The sequence below is a fragment of the Pristis pectinata genome, chromosome 3 (assembly GCF_009764475.1).
Source record: "Pristis pectinata isolate sPriPec2 chromosome 3, sPriPec2.1.pri, whole genome shotgun sequence".
Lineage (NCBI taxonomy): Eukaryota > Metazoa > Chordata > Chondrichthyes > Rhinopristiformes > Pristidae > Pristis > Pristis pectinata.
In genome coordinates this window covers 8462663-8478174 of record NC_067407.1, presented here as the reverse complement: position 1 = coordinate 8478174, position 15512 = coordinate 8462663, and the positions used below count along the sequence as shown (strand labels likewise).

The 15512-nt window shown below is 43.8% G+C and overlaps 1 protein-coding gene across 13 annotated transcripts in view; it reads right to left on the bottom strand.

Moving 5' to 3' along the window:
• Positions 1-4093: 4093 nt before the first annotated feature.
• The window catches only part of adgrl4 (adhesion G protein-coupled receptor L4), a 196090-nt gene continuing 184671 nt past the window's right edge, over positions 4094-15512 (bottom strand). For 12 of the 13 annotated variants that reach the window (XM_052012527.1, XM_052012530.1, XM_052012532.1 and 9 more), the window contains exons 14-15: positions 14190-14358; positions 4094-5460 (exon numbers count right to left, since the gene is read on the bottom strand). In XM_052012527.1, the coding sequence (XP_051868487.1) occupies positions 5398-5460; positions 14190-14358 (232 nt within the window). In that variant the 3' untranslated portion in view covers positions 4094-5397. The remainder of the gene's footprint in view (positions 5461-14189; positions 14359-15512) is intronic. The other variant, XM_052012519.1, reaches the window with a different exon arrangement.

Genomic DNA, 15512 nt, shown 5'->3' with positions numbered 1-15512 from the left:
CCAGATCTCATTGTGAGCACTGGAGCAGATAGAAGGGGATGAATGGACTGCTCCTACTTCCATTTATGTTCATCGAGCGTGACTTTGCTGCGCGAGATACAGATTTAAACAGTTGATCTTAGCATAATTGGTATCATGAGCCACTTCTGAATCAGAAGCCGATGGATTTAAGTCGCACTTCAGAGGAAGTAGATACATTTTTGAAAGATCAGGGAACTGAGAGCTATGGGGAATGGGTACAGAAGAGGAGAAGAGTCCTGGGGCAGAACTACTATGATTATATTGAATGGTGGGGCAGGCTTGAGGGGCCGAATGGCCTACTCCTATTTTCTTATGGCACAATGTTGAAGCTGAACAGCGATGCTGTCCCAAGTGCCCTTTCCAATAAATATTTCCTAAAAACATTCTTTCCCCTCCTCCACCCACTCCATCTACCCATGACCCATACACTCCTCCCACTGGCTCCTCCCCCCGCCCCCCACTGTTCCCATCTGCCCTCCCCACCTCCCTCACGATTCCATGCCCCACCACCTACTCCTCCTATCAGATTCCATCATCTTCAGCCCTTTGTCACCTCTACCTATCACCTTCCACTCTCCCGTCCTCCTCACCTGGATCCACCTATCACCTGCCAGCTCTTTCTCCACCCCTTTCCTTCTCTTTATACTGGCCCTCTCCCCTCTATCTTTCAGTCTAGATGAAGGGTCTCAACCCGAAGCATCAACGTCCATTTCCCTCCACAGATGCTGCCTGACCTGCTGAGTTCCTCCAGCATCTTGTGTGTTGCTCCAGATACCAGCATCTCTTGTGTCTCCTATAAGCATTAGATAGATAGCTATCTTTATTAGTCACATGTACATCGAAACACGCAGTGAATATATCTTTTGTGTAGAGTGTTCTGGGGGCAGCCTGCAAGTGTCACCATGCTTCTGGTGCCAACATAGCATGCCCACAACTTCCTAACCCGTACGTCTTTGGGATGTGGGAGGAAACCGGAGCACCCGGAGGAAACCCATGCAGACACAGGGAGAACGTACAAGGTCCTTACAGACAGTGGCCGGAATTGAACCCGGGTTGCTGGCGCTGTAATAGTGTTACGCTAACCACTGCACTACACTTGCCATTACTCTCATTGCTATGAGATTGAGAGCCTGCTGCACATTTATTGGCTGCTTTATTTCATATAAACAACTTTAGAAGTCCTTATTTGTAAAGCACTTAAATTGTCACGAGATCATGAAAAGTACTACATTATCAATGGTCTCTTTAGATGTTTAGCTGGGGCTCTGCTCTATTTCTGGATGTTACAGGGTCCGCCCATCATTGTTCTCCTCACAATGCTGAAATAAAGCTGGAAAGAAGGAGCAAATTTATTGGCAAAATCTCAAACTGTAGAAAACAAAGCAGGAAAAACAATAGGAGACTGCAACCTGTATAGATAGTGAGATGAACAGTCTGAAGAAAAAGGATAAAAAATCTCCAATATGACCCCAGAAATTACCTTAATCAGTATTTAGCTGCTCAATGGATGTAGCAAATCTAGATCAAATTTTAGATCAAATCATGTATTTCTGACAAAGAGCATCTGGGTAATAGTGATCATAATTTAATAAAGTCACTGTAGAAACGGTGACTGCTGTCATTTTTGTATTGAGATTTTGCTTCTTTTTTGGTTCTGCTCAGTCAGTTGTGTCAACATTTGGTTTATGCCCAAGGTTGAGATCTTCTTCCATATTGGCAGTCCTGCATGCTGAGTGAGTGTTGGCCCACTGCAAGTACTTTACTTTCTAAGGTAAGGGGAACCTTGAAGATTGAACAGAAGGGCAGGGAATCCTCCTGGTGTCCTGGCTTACAATTCTCCCTCAACCAACAGGACCAATTACAGAGAGAAAAAGAAAACTGACGATTTACTGCTTGTAGATCTTGCTGAGCATGAACTGACTGTCACAATTGTTACAAGTGTTAGTGCAAAGGGTGATCACTGTATAAGGTACTTTGATCTTTTTCCAAAGTACAATAAAGCACATATAAATAGTAATTCTTTTACAATATTATTATTCTATGCATACACAACATTGATAACAGTTATTAATCTTCTTAACTTGTTAGATTTTGTTAGCTTTTATACAGGAATGTTTTTGCAATTTTCAGCATTGCTGGGAAGCTGCCTCTCAAAATACGTTGCCTCCTACTTCATATTAGTGCATAATGAGAAATGTCCCTGAACACTCAAACTCCCGTGACACATGAGCGGAAATAAAGGCAATGCAGCCTTATTCTGATTCAAGCCTTTTAATGGAAATGAGTTTGGCATAATTTGCCCCTAGATTTTGACAGGTTTGGTTTTGAAAGGTATATTCGTGCAGTGCCTCTCAACATCCAGGGTTCTGAATAAAACAAAATACTTGTAGTCTAAACCTGCAACAGCTAACTCAAATCATGGTTGGCTGAAATCTTTGTATTGCAACAAAAAAAAACTTCATAATGAGATCGAGCTCAGGATGTCCCAAAGGGCTTTGCAGTTAATGAAATAGTTTGTGAGATTTGGTTGCAGTTGTAAAGACGGCAGACAACTTGTGCAAAGCAAGCTCCCACTTGCAGATAATCTGTGTCCCTTGTTGAGTTAGAAATACTGAGGATATGGCGAAGTCCCCTGCTGACCTTTGCGACAATGTCAAGTGATTCATATCCACTTGAGAGGGTTAAGTGGGGCCTCGATGTGATGCCTTTGGCAAAACACATCACTTCAATGGAGCATTGGGCTTTGTGCTCCAGTATCTGGAATAGAGCTAGAATCTACAATCTTCCAATATGAAAGAATAGGAGATGGAACATTATATTGCAGTTGTGTAAGTCATTGGTGAGGCCGCACTTGGAGTACTGGGCACAGTTTTGGTCACCCTGTTATAGGAAAGATGTGGTTAAACTGGAAAGAGTGCAGAAAAGATTTACAAGGATGTTGCTAGGACTAGAGGGCCTGAGTTACAGGGAGAGGTTGGCCGGGCTAGGTCTTTATTCCTTGGAATGCAGGAGAATGAGAGGGCGACATTTAGAGAAGCGTTTAAAATTGAGAGGCATAGATAAGTTGAATGGTAACAGTGTTTTCCCCAGGGTAGGGGAGTCCAAAACTAGGAGGCATAGATTTAGGATGAGAGGGGAAAGATTTGAAAGGGAACTGAGGGGCAACTTTTTCATGCAGAGGCTGGTGAGTATATGGAACGTGCTGCCAGAGGAAGTGGTTGAGGCAGGTACAATAGTATCATTTAAGAAGCACTTGGATAGGTACATGGAGGGGCGGGACCTGGATGGATATGGGTTGAACGCAGGAAATTGGGACTTGCTAGGTGGGTAACGTGGTCAGCATGAATTCTTTGGGCCAAAGGGCCTGTATCCGTGGTGCATTGCTCCATGACTCTGACTCTAACATACACTTTCCTAGGCTGGCATCAGCTGAAGGTTACAATAGAGAAGGCTGCTGTGAGCAAGACTTAATTCATTGACATGTCATAAGCCCTGGCATTTAAAACAGCTCCATTGTCCACCTCATTTTACAGGGCTCCCCAAATTCATTTTTGAACTTTAACTGACCACTGTGCACTCCTGCGCTCTTCCACATCCAGGGCACGTACAGGGAGAGAGGAGGCAGAATGCCCAGGATTTCTTCAAATGGCAACATTTCCAACTGCGAGCACAAAATTGACATTTGTGTCCCAATTCCCTCCTGTTGGCCAACAGACCCTTTGCCTTAATTGGCCTTCTGCGGGAGTTAATCTCCAGAATTTATTGCCCTGTCCTGGTCTTGTGTGAGAAGATAATGGTGAGTCAACCTTTTGAACCTTAGCGGTCTGTGTGGTGAATGTTCTTCCCCGTTGCTTTTAAGGAGGGAGAACCACGAGTTTGAGCAGGCAATACTGAAGGAATGAAACTCAAATGAGGCAGTATAGTTTCAATGGAAATATTCTCAGCCATCGCTCTTGCTGAACACTGATTCAGACCTTGCTTCAACCTTACAATTCAGCAATGGTAGTGAAAGGAATACATTATGCAAAGCAGCTTTATTGCTATCATATAGTTACAAGTATCACACAAAAAAACAATTTCACGCCTTTATTTAAAAAGCATAAACGTAAACGAGTTTATTTTGCAGAGAATTCTTTTGTATCCACAGAAATCTATTTACAGGATAAAACTCTTCACTAAAATACCAATCAGTTGAACCACTATGAGAAATTCTAACATCCCAAGTCCCTCATCCTAGTTGACATTATCGTGTATTCAGCACAGGAGTTCAGATTATCATGAAACAAGTCCTTGATAAGAAGATCTACTTTGATGATCCTCAAGATTTGCCACTTAAATGTATCAAATTACACATCTGTGGAATAAAATAGTCTACAAGGTAGAGGAGTTCCCACTGCAATACCACCTATAGAAATGGATAATCCTATAGAAATGGCCAACCCTTGGGCTAACTGTGACACGGAGTCTCCCACTATCTCTCCTTGTTGCTCACTGGAGGACCCAAAGCCACAATCTAATCCAAAATGTAACGCTTTTTATTTTTCTGCTGTGTCCTTCTCGGGGACTTCTACACGTGACCTTTGATTTGGAATGAAGAGGTGGAGGCCAAAGTCACCATGACGAGGTCACGGAAGGTAAACAAGCAGAGTAACATCAGCTGATTTCTTTGTCAGCAGAAGTTGAAGAAAATAAATTCTCGGATGCACAAGATCAGAATATTTTGTCGGTGACTAGCTTCTGGAAAATGTTGAGCCTTGTCCTTGAGCCACTGCAATCCACATCGTGAAAGCACTCCCGCCACACTGTCGAGACTAATCAAGCATGTAAGGTTAATCTAGCAACCAGGGCTCACTTAGCAGAAAGTCTTAGGACCCCATAATCTTGCATCTTATTACCCTTAGAAAAGAGAGCCAGCAGGGATTGCCTTGGACTGAATGGCCTCCTTCTGTGCTATTTTTATGATGAAGCAAGCAAAAAAAAAACCATATTTCAGATATTCACGTTTCTAAACATTTGTGGAGACCAACAGTTGTTGTCCCCCTTCATTCTGAAAGATATTAAAATGCAAACCTAGAAATTACAGTTGAGTTTTTACTGGATGTAAGGTTACACGAAAGGGGAAATTGTGTTAACATCTTCATTAAGAAATACATTTAAAAACTAGAGGAGAATCCAAGTGGAATTGAAGACCTGTTGTAAGGATTTTAAGGGATTTGTGCACTCATCTGCACCCACTCCATCCCAATGCAGCCCACCCCATAAAGTAAAGATTTAAATAAACTATAGTCACAACCCATCAATGTCAAGTGCAGCTCTACTGAAAGGCAGTTTTCCTTCTCCCATTTCATGTTGATTGTCCAGATTCTTCAGTCAAATTCATCTCAGGTATTCAAAGCAACAGGGAACATTTTTCAATAACCTGTAGTACTCTTTCTGAATCTGTCAGATAAAATAGACAAAAACAAATTAATTTCATCTAATTATTCAGTTTACGAAACACCAAGTTTGAATCAAGTGTTGGAGGGCGATGGCACAGTGCTTTGTCTCTGATTGCCGAGAGTATTAGCCATTGGTTGTACTCTGCTCTGCTATTTGGCAACTGGGTGGAGCCTTTCATAATCATTTCATTATACAAGTGCTGGCTCTTTGAAAGATCTAACCAATGTAACACACTGTGGACAATGATTACTCTTCAAGTATTTCATTGGTTGTGAAGTGCTTTGGGACTTTGAGGTTGTGAAAGGCCTTAGGCAAATTGTGGCTAGGTTTCACCTTCCATTTTTATTCTTTAAGTCCTCCCTTAGTGTAGAATCTTACAGAAGGAGGATATTCAGCCCATTATGACTGTGTCTGCTAGGCACGATTCAATGAGCCAGTCCTCCTCCTTTTCCCAAGGGCCCTGCAGTTTTGATGTTTCTTTTCAAGTGGTTATCCAGTTGCCTTTTGACAGTTACCGTTGAACCTCCTTCCACCACTTCTTTCAGACAGTGCATTGTAGTTTATTACAACTCACTGCAGAAGGAAATTCAACTCGTCTTCTGCCATGGATCTTTTCGCAATATTTTGTCTGTGCTTGCACAGGGTTTAGATGAAGGAATAGTGATGTATTTTCAAGACACAATAATGTGTTGCCTTCCTCCATCTAGGTGATAGAGATTTCAAACCTTCAGACTTAATGGTTTGAGGACCAAAAAGTGCAGAAATATATACCATTAAAAGTAATAAGACAGACAAATAAGCCCATATCAAATAGAAACTTAGCAGTAGAGTTGTCTCAAAAGCGCATAGAGATATACAACGTGTCAAGACAGATAAAATTAAAATGCAGGTAAATTCTGTGAAACTTGCTCAGAACTTTGGTCAGAGAATCCTAGGCATAGACGGCTCTGGGCCAAGTGGGATTGGTACAGATCAATGCTTGATAGTATGGACAGGATGGTTTTGATGGACTTGTTTCTGTGCTGTATGACTCTGACCCAGGAGTACTGTGAACTATTATAGATATAGAGGCACAGAAGGGTATGACAAATGGTTATGTGGAGGCTCGCTCATTGAGTAGAGTCAAGATTCCCTTTCCCTGGGGAAAAGACCGTGTGCATTCACCCTCATGATTTTATACACCTCTATAAGTTTACCCCTCAGTCTCCTATGCTCCAAGGAATAAAGTTCTACCCTGCCCAACCTCTCCCTATAACTCAGGCCCTCAAGTCCTGGCAGCATTCTGGTCAATCTTCTTTGCACTCTTTCTAGCATAATGACGTCTTTCCTGTAACAGGGTAACCAAAACCGTACACAATAGGTGCGCTCTCACCAACGTCTTGTACAACTGCAACATAGAGGCCCAGCTCCTGTACTCAACGCTGCGACTGATGAAGGCCAGCATGCCAAATGCCGCCTTCACCACCGTCTCCCTGTAGCACCACTTTCAGGGAACTATGTACTTCTAGGCCCCTCTGTTCTACAACATTCCCCAGCAATGGTAATATAATTCTACGCCAAAATGTGCAGCTGAAAAGCAAGGTCAGAGAAATGCAGTAATTTTTTTTCTGTGTTGTGTTCTCTGGGAGTCCATGATAGGCATACCTACAGATGGCTTAATGAAGTGTCTACAATGTTTAAAATTAAACAGGACATAAACGGAAAAGAATATTGATAGCATTGATTAAAGGGATAACATCAAAAATTATTGATTGCAGAATTAGTGTGTCATGTACTCTTACACTTTGACCTTGCCTCACTACGGATGCTGAACCATAATTGGTTATCTCCGCACTGCAGCGTTAAAAGAAATGTTGACAAGCTTGGTTAACAGTGACACATTTGCCCAAATCAATAAAACCTTAAACAACAGCAGAATGTATATTAAGTGCCTAAGTCCATCAGGAAATCCTTGCTAAATAAGAGCCATAATGAGGTTAGAAAGCTTCCAGAAAGATGATTTCAAATCTGTTTACTCTTTAACTACATTCTGGCCTTTTCTCCCTCAATAATCTTGCCATACACAATGAGTTTAGATTAATTGTCAACAATTAAACTTTGGGGAGAACTAAACGAGGGCACCACAGTACCACAACCAGTAGAGCTGCTTGATCACAGATCCGGCATCCCAGGTTCAATCCTGACCTTGGGTGCTACCTGTATGGAGTTTGCACATTCTCGCTGTGACTGTGTGAGTTTCCGATGGGTGCTCTGGTTTCGTCCCACATCCCAGAGGTGTGCAGGTTGGGAGGTTAATTGGCCACTGTAAATTGCCCCTAGTGTGTCAGCGAGTGGTAGACTCTGGGGGGAGTTGAAGTATATGTGAAAAGAATACAATGGGATTAGTGTAAATGGGTGAGAAGCAAAGGACTGCAGGTGCTGGTATCTGGATGAAAAACACTCTGATGCTGGAGGAACTCAGCAGGCCAGGCAGCATCCCTGGAGAAAAGCAGGCGGTCAACGTTTCGGGTCAGGACCCTTCTTCAGGACTGAAGATAGGAAAAGGGGAAGGCCAATATATAGGAGGGAAAAGCAGAGCAGTGATAGGTGGACAAAAAGAGGGGAGGTGGGGTGGGCACAGGGTGGTGACAGGTAGATGCAGGTAAGAGATAGTGATTGGCAGGTGCAGGGGAGGAGGGGAGAGCAGATCCACCGGGGGATGGGTCAAAGGTAGGGAGAGAGAAAGAAAAATAAAGGAGGCTAGGAAAGGGAAGAAAAGAAGAAGCGTGTGGGGGGGGGGGGTGTTTTTGGGGAAGGGGGTGGGGAGCGAAAGTGGGTGCCTGATGGTCAGCAAAGACTTAGTGGGCTGAAGAGGCCTATTTCTGTGCTGTGTGACCCTATGTAGCAAAGCCACATTTAATGCAGTCTTTGGGCTAGGGATGTTTTTAATTAAGTTACAATAACTTAATTCGGATCGAGATTAAAGGGAAGAATTCAAGTGATGCCAGCCATCAGAATGGATTCATTACTTGGGAGTACCTCGCTCTCTGCTATTTTAGTAAGGGTACTTGTGTTCAACAAAGATTCTGCTCCAAGCTGCATCACTGCAGGGGAGATGGAGGAAACACTTCAAGGATATTCCCTACCCTTTCTTGAAAATCGGGAACATCCTGCCAATTCATTGAAATCTCTCACTCGAAATTCAGAAGGAACATCTGGGAAGGAATTCGGCAGAGCCTTTGTGGTGGACCAGCACAGACAGCAGAAGAAGTCTGACATCCCAAACCACTCACTTGCCCATCCCGTCAAGCACCACCTGCCCGTCCCGTGGCAGAGTCTGTGGTCCCGACACAACTCGTCAGAACTGAAGTGGAAGCAGATCATCCTGAACCTCAAGGGAATGCCTCAAAGGCAATCACTTTGCAATTGTGTCAGATTCATTCTGAGACACCTCTCTCCTTTTGTTCACATTTAGCAACTGCAGCTACTTAACAAAGCTATTCAAGCCTATTGTGCGGAGATATTAACATGTTTGATGCTAGCATTGCAAATTCACGTCAGAAGACTGAGGGAGAGAACACAACTTGCTTTTTCCCATGCCACCAATGAATATCACAAAGAAACAAGCAACTAAAACTTCACTTGTTTATTGACGACATCAGAGCCCAATTTATCTCTCAGCCTCATGATTCCAGGGGTAATAATGCTAATGTACGTATATACTGTGAATAGCAATGTAATTAGAAAGCTATTTATTTCCAATTATCAGGTGGTCTTTGGAATACAAAGCAATATGGCAGCACATAATAAAGATGTTGCTATGACACTATTCACATTCCTAATTATGCAGATCATTAACAATATTCCAGCTATTTAACTTGGAGACAAGATCTGCGACACATGGGGAGTTGTATAAACTGGGAAAAATTAGATGACAGATTTTGTTCTGCATTGAAATGGAAGCAGAATCAGGCCATTGAAACAAAGGACTGCAGATGCTGGAATCCAGATGAAAAACACAATGACGCTGGAGGAACTCAGCAGACCAGGCAGCATCCGTGGAGAAAAGCAGGCGGTCAATGTTTTGGGTCAGGAGGAACAAGATGGCGGCATAGACACAGCGAGGAAGATCATATAGCTGCGGAACAGAGTCTGGGTGAGCACGTGTTCGAGGAACCGGAGAGCAGAGGAGATCACAGAGGTGGAGCAGTGAGAGAGGGACTCACGAAACTCCTGTCGAAGAGAGGAAGGAAACTTCTTCAAAGTGGGCATCCTTGAAGACACTTCGTAGTGGAGCAGTAATACTAGAGAAACAAAGGACTGCAGATCCTGACCTGAAACGTTGACCACCTCCTTTTCTCCACGGATGCTGCCTGGCCTGCTGAGTTCCTCCAGCATCATTGTGTTTTTCATCAGGGCATTGAGCCTGCTCTGCCATTCAGTATGAATATGGTTGATCCTCCATTCAATACTAGGTTCCTGTGCTCTCCTTATGACCCTTGATGTCTTTCATATCCAGAAATCCATTCACCTCCTTCCTCCCTCCATCATCAGGGATCCCCACCATCCAGGTCATTCCTCTTTCTCTTTTGCAGATGATACTGCCATTGTAGGCCATATCTCAAACAATGATGAGTTGGAGTACAGGAAGGAGATAGAGAGCTTAGTGGCATGGTGTCATGACAACAACCTTTCCCTCAATGTCAACAAAACAAAAGACCTCAAAACCAATGGTGCTGAGGTCGAGAGGGTTCCTGGGAGTGAACATCACCATTCGCCTGTCCTAGTCCAAACACATAGAAGCCATGGCCAAGAAAGTTCACCAGCGCCTCTACTTCCTCTGGAGGCTAAAGAAATTTGGCATGTCCCCTTTGGCACTCACCAACTTTTATTGATGCACCATAGAAAGCATCCTATCTGGATGCATCATGGCTTGGTATGGCAACTGCTCTGCCCAGGACCACAAGAAACTGCAGAGAGTTGTGGACACAGTCCAGCGCATCACAGACACCAGCCTCCCCTCCTTGGACTCCGTCTTTACCTCTCGCTGCCTTGGTGAAGCAGCCAGCATAATCAAAGACCCCACCCAGGTCATTCTCTCTTCTCTCCTCTTCCATCAGGTAGAGGATACAGGAGCCTGAGGGCACGTACCACCAGGGTTAAGGACAGCTTCTACCCCACTGTGATAAGACTATTGTACGGTTCCCTCATACGATGAGATGGACTCTGACTTCACGATCTACCTTGTTGTGACCTTGCACCTTATTGCACTGCACTTTCTCTGTAGCTGTGACACTTTACTCTGTACTGTTATTGTTTTTACCTGTACAACCTCAATGCACTCTGTACTAACTCAATGTAACTGCACTGTGTAATGAATTGACCTGTACGATTGGTATGCAAGACAAGTTTTTCACTGTACCTCAGTACAAGTAACAATAATAAACCAATACCAATACCATTAGGCAGGGGGGTACAGAAGCCTGAAGTCCCACACCACCAGGTCCAGGAACAGCTATTTCCCTACAGCCATCAGGTTCTTGACCCGACCTTCACAACCCTAACCCTACCTCAGCAACGGAACACTATGGACCACCTCTAGCACTACAGTGGACTTGTCTCTGATTGTCTTTTTATTTGCACTAAGATCTTGTTTTTGCAGAGTCTTTTTTTCACTGTATGGTATAGTTTTATGTATAATTTATGTTCTGTGCGTTGTCTGAATTTATGTGCCTGTGATGCTGCTGCAAGCAAGTTTCTCATTGTATCTGTACCTCACCGTGCTTGTGCACATGACAATCAACTCGACAATATATTCAGTGAATTGGTAGCTACAGACTTCTGAGGAGAATTCCACAAACTCACCATCTCCTGAGTGAAGAAATATCTCTTCCCCTCATTCCTACATATTGTTTCCTAAATCTTGAGGCTGTAACCCATTGTTCTAACTCCACAGCCAGAGGAAACATTCTCGTCTGTCAAGCCCTGTCAGGATTTTGTATGTTTCAATGAGATTTTCTAAACTCTAGTGAATACCGGCACCGTTGATCCAAGTTCTTCAGTGCTGCCATCTGTACAACGAACCTTGCTACACTCCCTCTATGATGAGTACATTCTTTCTTAGAGAAGCAATAACCTCCTAATTTTGATTAAAATTAGGAAAACCTATTTGGAGAGAGTGGAAGGTGGATGGGGTTATGGGGTGGGGGCAGTCCTGTGGAGGAGTTTCTGAGGCTTGCTTTATAGAACTTTGGAAGAGTTTAAAACTCAGTAGGTCAAGTTGTGAGGAAAAGGCCTCATAAACTTTGTCTATATTCCTTAAGTATGGAAGGATGAGGGATGATCATTCCAAGAGGTTTGAATTGGAGGAACTATTTTGTCTGGTTGAATTGTGAGATTACACAACATGAGGCTTCAAGATTGTTTGGGTCATGTTAGCCTCGTTTTCTTTGTACCAAAGCATTGTGAAGAATCTGTTTTAACTTTGGAGAGACAGATGCTGGGATCTGAAGTAAAACTCAGTGGATCAGGCAGCATCTGTGGGGGGGAAATGTACAAACGACGTTTTGGATCGAGACTTATCCCTGCATTAGGACAGATGTAGGACTCTGCATCTGTTTTAACTTTAGCTCGTCACAAAGGTTGCATTTTGACCCACGGAGCTGAAAGGATAGTACAGACTGCAGGAAAGTAAAACGGCATCCAGAAATAAAATACTGTGGGATATGTAAATCTGGGAAAATCCTTCATTTCCTATTTTTGTAAAGGAACCTGTATGTTTGCGCCTGTATAAAACCAGCGGTAACCCCTAAAATCTACCTCTTTTCTCTCTTGGCACATTGGTTAATGCATCACATTTGATCATGTCTCGAGTGAAGCAGAATTAATTGTCTTGGTTTGACCGCTCCATGTCAGAAGGTTGTGGATTGGAGCCCCAAATTGGAGATGTAAGAATGTAATCCAGTGCAGCATCGAGGCAGTGGTACAATTCTGGGAGTGTTGTACTCTGAAGGGGGCTTCACACAGAGATCCCGTCTGTACCCTCGGGTGAATGTACCATTGCACTAGTTTGAAGAGGGGCAAGGGAATTTTCTCAGCTGTCCTGGTCCATATTCCTCTCCCAGCCATCACAATATGGATTAATTTACTGCTGTTTATGGGATCTTACTGTGTATAAATTGGCTGCCATGGTTTTCACACTTCGTTACACTTGAAATGTACACTATTGCAGATGTAGCTGCAATTGGGAAAGATGCTACAGAAATAGAGTTCTTTCTCTCTTCTGCCTTTCTTTGATGCTTGGATTAACAACAGCATTAAGACAATATCTGCTCCCATGCTCAGAGTCATACAGCATAGAAGCAGGCCCTTCAGCCCATCATGACTATGCTGACCATCATGCCGATCTATACTAATCCCACTTGCCTGCATTAATTCCATCTCCCTCTGTTCCCTGCTCATTCATGTACCTGTCCAGATGCCTCTTAAATGTCGTCACTGTTCCTGCCTCCACCACCTCCTCTGGCAGCTCATTCCAGATACCAACTGCTCTTTGTGTGAAAAACCCCTCAGAACCCCTTCAAACCTCCTCCTTCTCACTCTAAGCCTATGCTCTCTAGTTTTAGACACCCCCACCTTGGGAAGCAGACACTCTGGCTATGCCTAGCATAATTATGTATACCACTGTCATGTCACATCTCGGTCTCCCTTGCTCCATGAAAACAGACCTAGCCTGTCCAATCTTTCCTAACACCTCCACTCGACCATTGTGTTCAGTTCTGGTCACCTCATTATAGGAAGGATGTGGAAGCTTTAGAGAGGGTGCAGAGGAGATTTACCAGGATGCTCCCTGGATTGAAGAGCATGTCTTATGAGGATAGGTTGAGTGAGCTAGGGCTTTTCTCTTTGGAGAGAAGGAGGATGAGAGGTGATTTGATAGAGGTGTACAAGATGATAAGAGGCATAGATCGAGTGGACAGTCAGAGACTTTTTCCCAGGGCGACAATGGCTAACACGAGGGGACATAATTTTAAGATGATTGGAGGAAGGTATGGGGGGGGGGTGTCAGGGGTACGTTTTTTTTACTCAGTGAGTGGTGGGTGCGTGGAACGCACTGCTGACAGTTGTTGTGGGGGCAGATACTTTAGGGACGTTTAAGGGACTCTTAGATAGACACATGAATGATAGAGAAATAGGGGACTATGTGGGAGGGAAGGGTTAGATAGATCTTAGAGCAGGATAAAATGTTGGCACAACATTGTGGGCCGAAGTGCCTGTACTGCGCTGTAATGTTCTATGTCTATGTTCAATCCAGCATCCAATCTCCCCTGATAACTCAAGCCCTCCAATTTACTCCTCTTTCCAGAATGTTATCAGTCATAGAATCACACAGCACAGAAACAGACCACTTTCGTCCACCATGCTGACCAAGCACCCAATTACACTGATCCTGCTTTTTATTCTCTCCAATTCCTCTCAGCTCCCGCCAGATTTTACCACTCACCTGTACACTGCAGGCAATTTACAGGGGCCAATTAACCCACTAGCCCACATGCCTTTCGGATATGGAAGACCAAATCACCTGCAGGAAACCCATGCAATCACAAGGAGAACATGCACAGTCTACGCGGACAGCACCCTAGGTCAGAATTGAACCTAATGCTCTGGAGCTAAGAGGCAGCAGCTCTGCTGACTGCGCCACTACTGTACTGCCCCAGTGGTTTACGCTCTCATTCTGAGGTAACACTTACTTTCTTTGACAGGATGCAGAGAAATACGAAGATGAACATCCCTTGGAATGCATTGGAGATGGTGAATAGGTATGCCGTCACCACGGACCCCTTGATAATGTGCAACACACCAAAGGTCCAGGTAGCACCGAGGAGGAAGAGCAGAGCAAGAGCACCGCGAGCACATGACCTGGAAAACACGGTGAGAATGCATTGGTTCACCGTCCACATAGAGCTGGGCAACTAAAACAGGCCAAAGGCCACATATTGATCTACAACTAAGGACCAGACCCATTTCAGGATGTCTTTGGGTGCTACTTTGAAGGCTAGTTCACACAACTGAACTGGTTGCATCGTGGTCTGGTACGGCAATTCAAATGCACAGGAACATAAGAAGCTGCAGGGAGTAGTGGACTCAGCCCAATACATCATGGGCACGTCCCTCCCCACATTCGATAGTATCTACAGCAGGCACTGCCCCAAGAAGGCAAGATCCATCATCAAGGATCCCCACTATCTGGGCCAGGCCATCTTCTTGCAGCTACCATCGGGTAGGAGGTACAGAAACCTGAAGTCCCACACCACCATGTTCAAGAACAGCTACTTCCCTTCAACTATTCAGTTCTTGAACCAACCTGCACAACCCTAATCACTACCTCACTGTAGCAACACTATGACTGCTTTGCATTACAATAGTCTTTTTTTGTTCTAATTGTGACCTTTCTTGTATAATTTTGTATAATTTGTGTTTTTCTTGTGAATGTTGTGTCTCTGATGCTATGTGCCTGTGATGCTGCTGCAAGTAAGTTTTTCATTGTTCCTGTGCATTTGACAATAAACTCAGCTTTGACTTTGACTCCTCTTTAGTGTCTTTGTTGATCTTTCCCTAACCAAAATCACTAAGAAAAGATGATTTGGGGTCACTGCTTAAAAATATGGGGTCAACCATTTAAGACAAATGAGGTGATTTTTTCTTCTCTGAGTGCTGTGAATCTTTGGCTCTTCCTCAAAGGATGATGATAAAATGGTTTTAAATAATTTTAAGACTGTAGGTAGATAGATTCTTGATAGGTAAAAGGGTTGAAGGTTACCGCAGGGATGTGGAGCTGAGATTACAATGAAATTAGCCAGGATCTCATTGAATGGCAGAGCAGGTTTGAGGAGCCAACTGGTCTATTGCTGGTCCCAGTTCACATGTTTGTATGTCTTTATCTCATCACTGCTTGTGGGAGCTTGCTCAAGGAACCATATGGCCTATTCCTGCTCCAGTTTCTTTGGTCCTAGCTGTACATGGGTCGCTGCCACATTCCCTCCATTACAACTGAATATTTCATCAGCTGTTAA